This window comes from Eurytemora carolleeae, unplaced genomic scaffold (genome assembly GCF_000591075.1).
Source record: "Eurytemora carolleeae unplaced genomic scaffold, Eaff_2.0 scaffold241, whole genome shotgun sequence".
In the NCBI taxonomy this organism is placed as follows: domain Eukaryota; kingdom Metazoa; phylum Arthropoda; class Copepoda; order Calanoida; family Temoridae; genus Eurytemora; species Eurytemora carolleeae.
Genome location: NW_019396172.1, coordinates 23,875 through 38,200, shown reverse-complemented (window position 1 = coordinate 38,200; position 14,326 = coordinate 23,875). Strand labels below are relative to the sequence as shown.

At 32.2% G+C, this 14,326-nt stretch overlaps 2 protein-coding genes across 5 annotated transcripts; both read left to right on the top strand.

The window, feature by feature from the left end:
* Nucleotides 1–28: 28 nt before the first annotated feature.
* LOC111697127 (pre-rRNA-processing protein TSR2 homolog) lies at nt 29–2,302 on the top strand. The gene is made up of 4 exons (XM_023467022.1): nt 29–308; nt 1,151–1,482; nt 1,765–1,804; nt 2,184–2,302. The coding sequence occupies exons 1-4, from the start codon at nt 123–125 to the stop codon at nt 2,253–2,255; spliced, it is 630 nt and encodes a 209-aa protein (XP_023322790.1). The 5' UTR covers nt 29–122; the 3' UTR covers nt 2,256–2,302.
* LOC111697126 (ATP synthase mitochondrial F1 complex assembly factor 1) lies at nt 1,985–13,396 on the top strand. Of its 4 annotated transcripts, none has more exons than XM_023467018.1 (14): nt 1,985–1,995; nt 2,247–2,251; nt 2,300–2,347; nt 3,219–3,283; nt 3,811–3,910; nt 4,135–4,229; nt 4,535–4,665; nt 5,467–5,538; nt 7,166–7,222; nt 10,610–10,648; nt 11,070–11,177; nt 12,409–12,518; nt 12,768–12,846; nt 13,027–13,118. In XM_023467018.1, exons 3-13 carry the CDS (start codon nt 2,331–2,333, stop codon nt 12,844–12,846), a joined length of 873 nt encoding a protein of 290 aa, XP_023322786.1. In that variant the 5' UTR covers nt 1,985–1,995; nt 2,247–2,251; nt 2,300–2,330; the 3' UTR covers nt 13,027–13,118. The 4 variants fall into 4 exon arrangements, with proteins under 4 accessions (XP_023322786.1, XP_023322787.1, XP_023322788.1 ...); XM_023467019.1 differs by lacking the exon at nt 13,027–13,118 and adding an exon at nt 12,903–12,926; XM_023467020.1 differs by lacking the exons at nt 12,409–12,518; nt 12,768–12,846 and having other exon boundaries at nt 13,027–13,396.
* Nucleotides 13,397–14,326: the final 930 nt, after the last annotated feature.

The window sequence follows — 14,326 nt, the reverse complement described above, 5'->3', positions numbered from 1 at the left end:
AAGAAAAAATATTTCTTTAACTATTAAATAAAATTTCATTTTTTAGATTTTTATGAATTTCCGCCACTTATTTTTTGTAAAAATATCTTTGCTCTACAATTAATCTGTGTTCTGTTTACACCATGTTGTTGAAGAAACTGCTGAATATATTTATGTACATTATGCGTACCTTGAGTTTATTGTGTACTCTGTACAGTGTACACATTCCTCTTCTTTTCAGACACAAAATGCCTCCTCTACAATACTTTGATAAAGCAGTGGAAGCCATATTTAAAAACTGGTCGGGATTCCAGTTCGCTTTACAGCAGGTTAGGTTTACGATAGGGTTTATGTTTACTTTATATTTATTATTATAATACTTAGAAACGTTATTATGTTTCCTAGGTTAAATTGCCCATAATTAAGGTTTCTAGATTTGTCTCGATTTTATACTCAACAAACTACTTGATTTAACTATACATATCATATACATGATTAAACTAGGCATAATCAAAATGTATTTTAAATATTTATTTAGAAAGTATAACTTGCCGGGAAAGTTTCCTTTATTTAACTTTTGCCTAAATGTCAGGCAAACCTTTAACTGTAATTCTGAGGCGAGGCATGGCTCAAACTTGTTCGTGTGGCTGGAAACTTTATAATTTACAAAATAAAGTGTTACTACAACTTTTACATTAAAAAAAAAAGTCCGGACTGAAAAACCAGGACATGTAATGGACTTGAACCTCCAATTCACTACTGGAGTCTAATGTCATCCTTACCCCATTTGATTTGATTTAATAGTATTCTTAATTAATTTTAATACCAAATCAAAAAAATGTTTTGTATGTATATGTATACATATATAATATATATATCCTTAAGCAAATAAAAAAGTATATTATATTTTTTAATTAACTAGGCTTTTTTAAGGTATTAGCGTGGCGCTTATCTTCCAGAAATATTGCTGAATTTTAAATTTTACTTTCAATGCCTCCATTTTACATTTTATCATCTTAAACAAAAAAATTTCGCGGGTTTTCCTGTTCTTATTGTCGGATTTTCAAGTTTTTTTTTTTGACTGCCATAAACTTGGACATTTATTGGAAACGAACATTTAGGCTGACAGTCAAGCAAAATATATTTATATAGATTGTTAAATTTTGTCCAGGGCGCTGGCGGTCCTGAGAATAAAGATAAAGAATCCTGGTTTATTTCCGCAACAGAATCTTGGTTCTACGAAAACACAAACCTTCAAGGGTACGAGGTCGCAGACTTTCTCGAGCAAATCCTCCAGCAGGAGTTCGATCTCATCATCGAGGACGGGTCCTTGGAGGAGGTCGGGGAAAAGGTGTGTCGGTATTATAATCTGTGTTCTACGAGAACGGGAGATGAGGTTCTAGAACAATTGCGCCTTTTGCCACGTTGTGATCTTAGTTTGTTTAAATGTGAAGACGATAATGAAGAAGAAAGTGGTGATGAAGAAGAAGAAATTAATAGCGGGTAATTTTTACATTTTCATTAATTGGTCAAATATAATACTCTTATGAAATATAAGGGAACCCCCATATCTGTGTTTTCAAAAACAGTGTACTACTATTTCTGGGAGAATAACCAAGTTAAAACTGCATTTATTAACATTTCTACCAGAAACTACAGTACAATTAAATTTTTCTCTAAGTTCTTTGGTTTTATTCAATATACATTCTTTCATGTACAGTGTACAACATATGCAGTGTATGAACTCGGTATATGTTGTTTTTATGAAATTATATTTATTTTCAGCGATCTGAACAGTTTAGAAGATAATATTGAAAATATGGAGGAAAGTTTTAAATCTAATAAAATTTGTTTAATATCATGGAATTGATCATTTGATTATTTTTTTAGGGTGACCCTGTATACCTTAATCTGGTAAATTTGGAAGATATCGTCGTTTTCTATATTGTTTGAAATGTGTTTAATTCCGTAAAATTCCTTATTTGTTTCTGTAGCATAAATCCCCAATTCACTTCTGTAGAGAAACTATAATTGATATAAATCAATTTTTAAAGAATAAACATGAATACTTTGCTAGCTCATTTATTGTTGGTCATACATTCAAATCTTAATTTTCATTCTATAATTGGTGGGTCACTTAATAAATAGTGCAAAACTAATTGAGCTAGAAAATTTAAGATTGAAGATTTAAAATTTTCCCTCAGGTTTCTGAACCTCATGGCCCTACAGTCGACGAGGATGGATTCACGATGGTGGAGAAGAAGAAGAAAAGATAGAAGCAATAAAATATTTTTTCTTTAACATAAAATATATTTTTTTCAGAGTAGATTTGTACATGTCCTTTGTACCCCATGGCCTGCTGTATTAGGGAAGCACGCTTTATTAATCTCAATAAAGGAAGTTTCCAAAAACAAAGCTGTTGTTTTATATTTCACTTTGTCATTTTCATAGATAAATAAATAAACATAGATAGCTTATGTACGCAAAATCACCAAGAATTGTAGTCAGCGAACTCATACTTCTAGGGGTCAAAGTGTACTTCAATGATAAGCAGGGTGGTTTGGTGTTTTAATTTAACTATTTAAACAACAATATTTCACTGAGCAATACATCATATTGACGAGAACTGAAGAAGGACATGAGAAGGACTAAACTAATTTAAATTTCTCTCTACAGAACTCATGTACACCACATGTACTCAATGACATAAGAACAGCCAATGTTCACAACCGACCTAGTTAATCTACAGTGTGTCCCACATCATATTAGACCGCGTCAATGGGTCTAAATTACGATTTGGGTGACAAATCAGAAAATTTAAGAAGAATGAATCATTTAAAAAATTTAATAAGGCTAATAGAATATTTTTTTTGCAGAAAACGCTAGATTTTTCGAGTATAATGTGTGTATTTATGTGTTAAAGATTGGAGATAATCTAATATGATATGGGACGCTCTGGATATAATAGGAATATCTTTAAAACATCTCTGTACATTTATATCTTTCAAGATGAAAAATGTCGTCTCATGCGCAATCTATCTTTATCTATGGCCATTTCTCTTTCTAATTTTTTGGATATATTGGATTCATGTTTGTATTTGAAATGTAATCTAGACTTAGTTAAACTAATTAAGAAATAGATATTTAACTCTTATGTTTAGTGTCTTCAGATTGATATCCTTTTTGTGCACCATTTTAAACATTCCCCCATCANGTTGTAAATGGTGCTTCTATATCAGACTGATTCCCGGAGTTCTGAAAAGCGGACTCAGTAAACATTCCTTATACAGAGCAACAGTTAGAGGTATAAACTATAAAACATACTAGATTAGAAATAGAAGTAACAAAAAAATGTATTCAGATTTCAGATTCAGCCAGGCCTGGGTTTCCATTAAAATTTTAACTTTTTAAATTATTTGAAGGGAAATGAATGATGTTAAAGAAAAAACTAATCGATTTTTTTGGGATAATTTTAAGCTTTTAAGACGAAAAACATCCATTTTTAGGACCTTTTAAGAATTAATCATCAACATAAAAAATAAGTTCAGACTGAAAAAACAGGACATGGAATGGATATGATCCTCCAATCCACTACTGGAGTCTAATGTCATCCCTACCCTATGCGATTTGATTTGATTTAATAATGATCAATTATTGTTGAAAATAATAAACTATTACTCCTTAATTTCACTGATTTCACTGTGGCCCTGGAGGAAAAATCTCCTGTACTTCTTAACAATCACCGTGATGGGAAAACATGGGACCTTAGTAAAATGGAGATGAGGTTTTAAAACAATATTTAAATTTAATCTTCTTATTTCTTAATAAAAGGATTCCAGACCAGCCAAAGAATGAGTGAAGAACAAATAGAAGAACTGAAGAAAAATCCATTTTTTGACAAATATGCGCACAAAATTGCAAAATTACAAGAGTAAGTTTTTTCAAATATATTAACTAGTTGTTGTAGAAGAAAAATGTTTTTTTTTTTAATTTTATTAGTTCTTTGGCCCTTTTTGAGAAAATATACTTGGACAAATAAAGAACCATTGCTTAATTGATTTTATTTTAACTGCAACCTGAACCAGCTCTTAGCCATAGATAACTTGATAATCATTTTCTACGAGATGTAAAGTAATATGTGCGTTTATGTTACAGTACTTCTCCTGAAGAGTTCCTAGCTCGCTTATCTGCGCACGAAGACACTAAGAAAGAGCCTGTAGCGACTAAACAGAAGGATTTCTCTTTACCAGGTAATTATGATATAATTAATCACTGGCATTCATCTTGTTTACTTTCCTTTTTCACCTTCTACTGTTTTATTCTCCTCGCTCTTCCAGTTTCCTTCTTTCCGTATCCTTTTTCCCATTCTCCATTCCTTCCTTTCTTCCTTCTTCGCTTTTTTCTCCTTTCCTTATTTTCATTTCCTTCTTCCCCTTCTCCTTTCCTTTCTTTCTTTCTTCTACCCTTTTCTCTCTTATTCTTATTTTCCCTTCCAGGAGTGTATTCTCTTTAAAAATCATTTAATTGTGACAATAATAATAATAATTTTTTACAGGACGAGCTCGCGCTGGTGGATCTGGAGGTGCAGGAGTTAAGACTCTAGACAAGGTTGTCAAGCTGGAGTTGTTGAAGACAAAGGAGAAGGAGAAGATTGCTGAGATCTGGACCCAATACTTCAAAGACAAGGTAGAAATGGGAAGATGGGAAACAATATTGTACTTATCTATACTTCTGTACTAGTAGAAAATGTAGAATAAGGGAAGGTTGTTAATAAAGAAAAAGATTTTGAAATATTTTTAATGAAAAGTTAGGATGGAGGGGAGAAGGAGGAGATTGTAGGAGATTTTTATGGACTCAAGACTTGGGAAGGTGGGAGAGCTAGTGGCAAGGTTGAGAAGAAGATATAAAAGGGGGGGTGTGAAATAAGACTGCTGAGAGACGAATTTAACATTTTAAGGATGGGATTGGAAGGGAGAGGAGGTGGAAAACTGAGAAGAGGAGGGTGGAGGGGGGGTAAGAATGATAATTATAATAATAACTGTCAATCCTTCAATCTATAATTATAGGCTTGAGCTCCCTTCCGTTTAAGTTCCAATGTATTGACCCAGTGAAAAGCTGAGTGTAAATTCAGAGGTGGGAGACAAGCCTATGGCGGTCTGCCATATACCCTTCTGTACACTCTCAGATACCTAATGGTCCTGTCGGTAACATTAGTATGTTGAGATGTATAAGGTTGAAAAAGTAGAGTGGGGAAGAAGGTTTAAGAAAGGGTTTTCCTTTACAGTCTCTTTAAGATTAATTTACAATCACTCAAGATTGTCAAATACTCTGAAAGACGGGTTTTTTCAATTTCCCCTTTAACAGAAAAAAATGGTAGCGATCGATTATTCGATTTAAAAAAACTTTATACGAATTTATTTTGCACGAAAACTCATTTTAACTAGAAAATTTTTTAGAATAAAAGCTGTAATGTTGTATTGTTTCTAGGATTCTATCTGTGCAGTTATCCCCGCAGATACCTATAAAATTATGCAAAAACGATTCAAAGAATTTGGCACGGTAAGCAAATAGTTGTGTTTTTCGCAATATGCATTGCAGAGATTGTAGATAAACCTTTTCATGTTTCCAGTTCTACACTTTGCAAAAAAAAAACTTTTAAAAAGGAGGTACACTCGGAACAAAAAATTATGATTTTGCCTTCTTTTTCTGTAGCTGATTTATTATAACAGCTGATTAAAATCGTATATGTTTAAAGTTATGAAATTTTGTATCTGTTAAAACCTCTAAGAATGGAAAATAGTCACAAAAATTTGTCTATTTAGTTACACCTCAATAAGTTACACTTTTTGGATCAGTTAAGTTGATGTTTTCTCAATACATCGATTATTTGTTAATTATTAAATATTAATAAATAACATTCGACTTTTAACTAATTCTTTCAAGATCTAAATTAAGTTAAAGTTAATAAGATCTAGTAGTTTTTACGTAAATTGCATGGCTTGTATATTCTTGAATGATATATTGTATTCAATGTTCATGGTGTTCTATTCTTCCAACAAAAGCAGCATTAGTTGGATATAATGCTTTGTTACACTTCCATTAATGGATTCAAAGCAAAGATTTCTAATCTGTCATTTATTCTTTTCTAGATAGAGAATCCTTAGTTAATGTAGACATGGGACCAAACAGATGGTTTAAAGGGAATGTATGTCACAAAATAGATAGCTTAAAGGGGTTGTATGTCACAAAACCGATGGTTTAAAGAAGATGTGTGTGACAAAATAAATGGTTTAAAGGGGATGTGTGTCACAAAATTGATAGCTTAAAGGGGTGTATACCATTAAACGAATGGTTTAAAGAGGATATTTGTCACAAAACAGATGGTTTAAAGAAGATGTGTGTCACAAAACAGATGGTTTAAAGGGGATGTGTGTCACAAAACAGATAGCTTAAATGGGTTGTATGCCACAAAACAGATGGTTTAAAGATGATGTGTGTCACAAAACAGTTGGTTTAAAGGGGATGTGTGCCACAAAATAAATGGTTTAGAGCATGTCTTCTAGAAAACAGATGGTTTAGAGGTTATGTGCGCCACAAACCAAATGGTTTAAAGAGAATGTCGGTCACAAAACAGGGTTTAAAGGGAATGTCGGTCACAAAACAGAGGGTTTTAAGAGAATGTATTTCACTAAAAAAAATGGTTCAAAGCGAATGTGTGCCACAAAAAAGTTAGAGCATGTCTACTAGAAAACAAAAAGCTTAAAGGGTGATACCTTCATAATAATCTTTGGGATCTGTGCCAATGAAATAAAGGGAGAGTGCGCTTAAAAATTTATTGTCGTATGCCAAGGGAAATGTGCATTAACAAGTAATTGGAATTTATGTGGTGTTTGCTACATGGATCTATAGGAAATGTGCTTTAACAAATAATTGGGGTTTATGTGGTGTTTGCTACATGGATCTAAAGGAAATGTGCATTAACAAATAATTGGGGTTTATGTGGTGTTTGCTACATGGATCTAAAGGAAATGTGCATTAACAAATAATTGTGGTTTATGTGGTGTTTGCTAGATGGATCTAAGGGAAAGTCTGCCAATATTCAATAAGCAGACTATTTACTTCACAATATTCTGATCATTTTGAAATTTGAAGAAGAAAAAAACCCTAATTGTTGAATATTGTTTAGTTCCTGTTCCCTCTACCTCGTCAGAACGGATACGAGTTTGTTATGGTTCAATTCCAGGTAATTTATTGCAGGAAGTTTACTTGAGCTATTGTGAGGCATGTAAATAAACTGTTGTTAATTATTAGTTAGCCTAATTATGTTTCTATAAAACTATTGATTTTATTCTTATATTAGCTTGGGAACCCACATTTGCCTGGAAACTAAACTTATTATATATATGTCAACCCCCTGAAGATTTTCTCAGTCAAAATTTGAGGAAAGCGGTCAATGGGTTCATCAGTTATTGTCAGACATACAAACTAACAGACAAACAAAGATTACTACTAGCTTGGGAACTCGGCTTTGTTTGGAGGTTTCACTATAATATTCTACTCATTCAAGTTAAAATTGTTAAGTAAGCTAAGAACATTAGCGTGCTACTACAGAGTGTCCTATTCAAAATTAAATGCAAAGCTGTCCATGGGTTCATGAGTTATTGTCACACATACAAACAAACTGAGATTGCTACTGCATATATTATATTAGCTACGGTACTAAGCCTTGCCTAGAGTTTTTGACCCCTTTCACTTAGAATTTTAAAACCAAGCTTCATTCCATTTACTGTACGAAGTTCCCCAATCGAAATTTGTGGCAAATCGGTCCAGGGGGGGTTCATGAGGTATGATTCTGACAAACAAACAGAGATTACTGCTTTCTGTTAAAAGATGATTAAGGATGAGGCTAATTTTATTTCCTGTATAGTGTATGTTTATACTATACTAGACTATCGGTGTGAATTGTGCAATTTATTACTTAATTAGAGTCACTTTAAACTACGTAAACAGTCCCTTTAGACGACTCAATGCACCAATAATACTGAATGTCCTCTCTATATTACTCTGCTAAAGAGGAGACAGGCAGGAAATGCATTTTTCTCTAGATAAAAAGTTAGAAGAACAAATTATACACTGAGACGTGCACTTCAGTGCAGAGATATATAAGTAAAATAGAAAACCTTTAAACTGGACCTGCGGGACTGCACGGGGTTTGCGGGTGTCTCAAAATAAACTTATGATTTTAAGATTTTTACAAAAAAGCATTACCAGCAGTATTTTATTGGCTCGATTTGTGGTTGTGTCATTTTCAAATTCTGTTTTATTAAAATTAAAACTATTGAAACTCGTCGTATTTGGAAGTTCCCAACTTTATTGTGGTAGACTTCTTTATTCATTTTCCTTCATATTCATTGCCTTGAAAATATTTTACTTTAATTATAAACTCTAGAACCGCGTTTAATTAATCTGAGCTAGGTTGTTGAACTTCCTAGTGCCGGTTCAATTTTGAATCATCAAGTAAAAGTTAAATATGTATGAGGATTTGAATCGGTAATTCAAGATTTGAACCGGAACGGCGGTAGATCGTTCAGCTACCTCTTCCAATTGGGTCCCTACTGTGTTTCTTGAGTCTTAAACCCAAGCTTAAATGAGGGGAAAATGTTCTTTAACTAAAAATTTAGACAGCTCATAAGTCGAACCAACTTTCATAAAACTGTTTTTTAGACACACTTATGTTTTTAGAGTGCTAAAAAATGAGATTTATGTTAGATCTAATATTTTCAAAGTAACATAACTTCATTAGTTATATTTTAATGGCTCTAGTTTTTGTCAAAATCAAAGGTAAACATTAAAACTCCTGTGTAAACGTAATTCTGCTAATTTACTTGTTATCATCTTGTTAGTTTCTGAGAGTTTATTTGTAGTTTCATGGGATTAGATTTGCATTGGGCTTTTTGTTTCTGGATTTCAAGTAATTCAATTAATGAAGCACATTTTTATTACAAAATTAGGAAAAGCTCACATAAAAGAGACTGTAATGACCCTCCAAGTAAAGATGGCAATGCCCAATTCACATCGGAACCCTTAAAAGCTTTGTCTGATAAAGCTTGAATTAGTTATCATGTTTATTTTTATCCTTTGTGACAGAAACAATCTCAAGAACTGACGAGGGTCAACCCAGACCGAAATATATTTTCAATAAATGTGGAACTAACGTCTACTTTTTTACTCTACAGAGGTTTGGTCCATCACCATCACCGACTTTTAAAATCATGTTTTTAATTTTGAAAACTTAATAATAAAAAGATACTTTAAATCTAAGAAAGCGAGAATAACGACTACATATAATCAAAAAGGTTTTAATTGTTCCATTGTGAATCGGTCATTGCAAATGCTTAGAGGATCACTTAGAATTACGCTTACAGTCTCTTTAAACTAGATTTATAAAACTTTACTGCTAAATACAAGTGTGGGTTAACATTGCAACCAAGGGCAACAAGTTAAGCTTAAGAAATTAGACATGAGCTATTTGTTTTCTTGTTTTAAAGCTTTCTCGTTAATGTTGAAATAAATTACTAGCTATTCTGACTGTCATGCATCAATAATCAAAATGTAGATTTTATGAATTATCTTAAATTATTTAATAAGAAGGCATTTTTGTAGCAATATTTTTTTACTGAATATACGTACTTTATTTTTTTTAAGGATTGCATTCACTATTTAATTAAATTTTTACAACTCTAGCGTTAGTCGTCTTTTATCCATGCAGCAATTATTTGTAAACTTGATTATTCTTATGCCTGGTTTTTATTGTGCCTTATAATATTTAAAGATATTAAGAACTTTTTCCCTATTTATATTATGATATTATCAAAACGAAAATTTTCCATTATTTTCTACAGTCATACTCAGAAAGACCCGGAATCAATTTACAATTTATCAGATCAGATGACTTTACAGTTTAATTTTACAAATATGATTAATGAAACGATAATAACAAAAAAGCCCTAGTCCTGTTAATTCCAAAATGTGGTCTGCCTTTATTCTGCGATTAAAATTACCAGAGATATATATATGTAAAGTCGTCTGATTCCGGGTGTTTCTGGTGTTGTAGTCTTGCAATCTTGTTTCCGTCACTTAAATGTATAATGAATTTTGGGACACCGACCCAAAACTAAAATTAAATGTATTCGATTATTAATTATTAATTCAAAAAAAAACCCGCCACCAATGAATTTATGGGAAAATTAAAATTAAATGTATTTGTAATGTTTTTTGAGACACCCACACAAAACTAAAATTTAGGCAAAAGCCCAAGGAAGTTATGTGTGAATGCCGGCTTGAATTACAAGACAGATAGAGACCCTGTTCTAGCCGCGGCGCTTGGCCCCCTAGCATGTCCCAGCCGCGGTGCTCGGCCCCCTAACCTGTCCTAGCCGCAGCGCTCGGCCCAGAAAGTGTCTAGCCCTAACCTAACCCTAGAATATATAATAATTTCTCTCTTGTAATTCATCACACGGCAAGCGCACAGAACTCTTGGGCAACTGCCTAAAATGAAATGTATTTGTATGTAGGTAAATATTAAAATATTAAAAACTCTTCCACTAATTTAATTATAGTGAATGTTTAGGGAAACGAGGCTCACTTCACTACACTAATTAATTTCCAGGTAAAAACTTTTAAATACAAATATAAATAAGATCTTTTTTTAATCTTATGTCTATAAATATTTGTGCTTTGTCTGCTGGTTCCTTAAATCTTTTGAATTGTATATGTCATGGTAAAGGACGGTCCAATTTTCATTTTTTAAAATACTTTTTAACTTATGCGTTTTTTGTAGCTCTAGACATTTACATTTTAGAACCAAAAAGCTCAAGTTTTTAGCTTTATTATATAAGGATAATTTGGCAAAATTCTCATAGATTTTACCGTGTACGCTTGCACACTTAGGATTTTAATCTGAAATTGTCTAAAAATATTGGTACACTTATATCAGTGGAAAACATTCAGGAAACACAAAAAAAAGTCTAGATATATGTAAACCCAAGAAAACCTTGTCCAGCTTCCTATTATTATAAACCAATATTCAGGCCCATCATGAGAATGCTCCTGAATGTTTGAGCCTGGTCCACTACACGGAGCTGATGGACAGCAAGGGTATCGTCCTTATGGCTGGGGAGTATGACAAGGACGCCCTGGTAAGCGCATACAGTGGTCAGAATATATATCAATACAGTGTCGGTTACTGAAAAGATAATATAATACAACTATTTACTCTAGCCATTTCATTACCGTATACTGTATTAAAATATATATCAGCCTCTGTATTATATCATCATTTCAGTACTGTATACTGTATTAAAATATATATCAGCCTCTGTATTATATCTAGCATTTCAGTACTGTATACTTTATTGAAATATATATCAGCCTATGTATTATATCTAGCATTTCAGTACCGTATACTTTATGGGAATATATATCAGCCTCTGTATTATATCAGTATTTTGTATTGGTATATATGCTGACCCCTATATTTATTCACGAGTTTTTCTTGTCAGCCATTCATTTTCATTTTACCTAAACCTAGCTTTCTGCTGGCGATGCAACAAACTTTTGAAAGACAATATTTTGTATGTCTAGTGAAGTTTGTCCATCTACTCCATCATTTAAGTTTATTATTACAAATCTTATTTTTATTCTTGATCTTTTCTCTCTGTAGATTTTATGTATTTGAAAATTTTAATTTTTTTCACAATTCTCAGATCAGAATTGTACCTTTAAAAGTAGCAGAAATCATTAATTAATTCCTAAACGTGATTTTATTTTTGACATCTTTTACAAACAGTTTGTTAAAATCCTACAATTCTTGAAAGTTGAACATTGTTGAAATATTTTTTTTTCTGGAATGTTGATCTTTATACTGCCTATAAGTATCTATTTTTCACATTTTTCAAAAATATGAAGAAGAAAAAAACTATTAACAAACTGTAAGAAAATGTGAAACATTCTTATAGTTTGTTAATAGTTTTTTTCATATTTTTTATTGTTTATCTTTGTTTTGTGTTTTACATTGTTCTGCTTATACTTTCTCTAATTTTATTTTCTATTGTCCAACTTCATCTATAATGATTCAGATCGATTGTAATTTCTCGACAGGGGTGTATATTTTATTTTCCACCCAGTGCCCAATTTATCCCTGTCATTAATTCATTCTAAAATAATTTTTTTTCTTACCCCCTTAAACTCAGTGCTTAGAAATGTCTTATTTATTACCCCAAACAGACTTTTCCCCTTTAAATCATTTATTTTCCCTAATTTTCCCTAAGAAATTTTTCTCCGAGCAATCTTTTCTAACTTTTGGATTGAGGGAATATTTTTTGGAGTACAGGATGTTAAAAATAAAAATCATTTTATTCCGATATTTAGGGGGAGGGGGAGGCTCGGCTGCTAGCAGTGCAGACCCTTCAATACTACGGGGGCGGAGCACTAGTTGATGGAGTGGGCGGGGCAAATAAGAAACTCAATCATCTCATTAGGAAAGGAGATGTTTACTTGTTTCCAGATTTATCCCACTATTTTTCTATCAAGGGGGAGGGGGGGAGGGAATAAGATTTAATCAACAATACTCCCCCCCCCCCTACAAGGCTCTTCTTTCATCATGTCCGAAAATTTTCTGCTATTTGAAAATATACACCCCTGGAAAACAAATTTTATGATAAAATGGGGAAAAAATAGAATTTTTTTTAATAAATATATGGATAGAGTTAGATATCTCCTTGGTTTAGATTTACACATTCAAGACAGGAGTTTAATCATCTGGATCTTATAGCAGAGTTAGAAATAGATTTTCCTGCCCCAGCATAGGTCTATTCTAGTCTGATGTGTTTAGAGTATAACTGAAACTAAATGTTCATGTTTAGAGTATAGCTGAAGCTAAATGTTTATGTTTAGAGTATTGCTGAAACTAAATGTTTATGTTTAGAGTATAACTGAAACTAAATGTTCATGTTTAGAGTATAACTGAAACTAAATGTTTATGTTTAGAGTATAGCTGAAGCTAAATGTTTGGCTGATGAGGTTGAGATCTACTACAGTCGACCTTCTCCTTCTAAACTTGAGCTGCTGAGGAAGTTCACTTATGAACCAGCTTTCTTCCATCATAATGATCTTATTAAAGAAATTAATACTTTATCAATTTAAACCATAGATTTTTCCAGTTAGGACAAGGGATTTAGGTTTTTATTTTGAAATTTTAAAGCATACACTCGCCACCAAATCGCTTTGTGTATTTAGTGAATAAGTTAAAATCTTAAAATGGAACAAACATCTCTCTTTTCCTACCTTACAGCTTTAACCTTCTTTGTTAAATATGTTTTTGAATGTTGTTCAATAAATCGAACTAACAACTCGTCAATATTTTCTTAAATGATACGATTTATATCGTATGTATATATGCCATGTTTATTGTTTGGTTAGCATTGGGAACGAAAAAGACGCTGAAAGACTAATTTATCTCATTCAGAAACAAAATTCCCGCCATTTTATCTAACCAAAGAATTAAAAGTTTTAGTTTAAATCCGACTTTTTTGTAATTAAATCCTTCTACATTGTTAATTAACAGGAGAACTTGTCGGCAATAATTATTTGTTTAAAGGGAACTGAAGATGTTCTTTAAATGAATAAATGGGACTCTTTTTTCGTTTTCTGATACTTTTTACCCACAGGCCACAAAAAGTAATATCCCTACAAAATGTTGTGCTCCATTTTGATTAATAATTTTACCGTGAGAACCAGAATAGAAGGATGACAATACAACAAATGAGTGAGTTTTTATTATAACAACAGGAGAACCAGCAGTCAGCTTAAGAAACTACTTGACCAGACAAATATTTGAAGGGTTCATAAATCGGGCCTCGCCGTCTCTACATGGAGGGTCACTTGAAATTATGCTTACATTCCCTTAAAACATGAAGTTTGTATTTTCTAAAATTGTGCCGAACTTTTTTAGATAAAGCTTCAACAATTGCCAATTTCTAAAATTCTGAAGTAAAGCTAAGAAAGAACAAAAGAATAATTATAGTTTTCTAGTTCTCACTTGACAACAGCAACAACTACAGGAAATAAAATCTTTGAAAAAAAGGGCAATTAGAGCAGTAAATAATAGTTCATTAAAAACACATTCAGATCCAATATTCTTCAGATTAGAACTTCTAAATCTTGATGATACACATAAACTAGGTGTTATATCTTTTATGCATAAATACTTTTATGAAAACCTTCCAGCTTCCTTCCAGGATATGTTTAATTCTTTAGCTGAACCAAATAGAACAAAATCTTAAACTTG

Excerpts from the sequence above, each read along its gene's own strand:
- LOC111697126 (XM_023467018.1), top strand. Across the intron at positions 4,230-4,534 it reads GAAGGATTTCTCTTTACCAG|GACGAGCTCGCGCTGGTGGA; the intron begins GTAATTATGATA and ends AATTTTTTACAG. Across the intron at positions 7,223-10,609 it reads TTGTTATGGTTCAATTCCAG|GGAAACGAGGCTCACTTCAC; the intron begins GTAATTTATTGC and ends GTGAATGTTTAG.
- LOC111697127 (XM_023467022.1), top strand. The coding sequence starts at position 123 with ATGTTGTTGAAGAAACTGCTGAATATATTTATGTACATTATGCGTACC. Across the intron at positions 309-1,150 it reads TCCAGTTCGCTTTACAGCAG|GGCGCTGGCGGTCCTGAGAA; the intron begins GTTAGGTTTACG and ends AATTTTGTCCAG. Across the intron at positions 1,483-1,764 it reads GAAGAAGAAATTAATAGCGG|CGATCTGAACAGTTTAGAAG; the intron begins GTAATTTTTACA and ends ATTTATTTTCAG.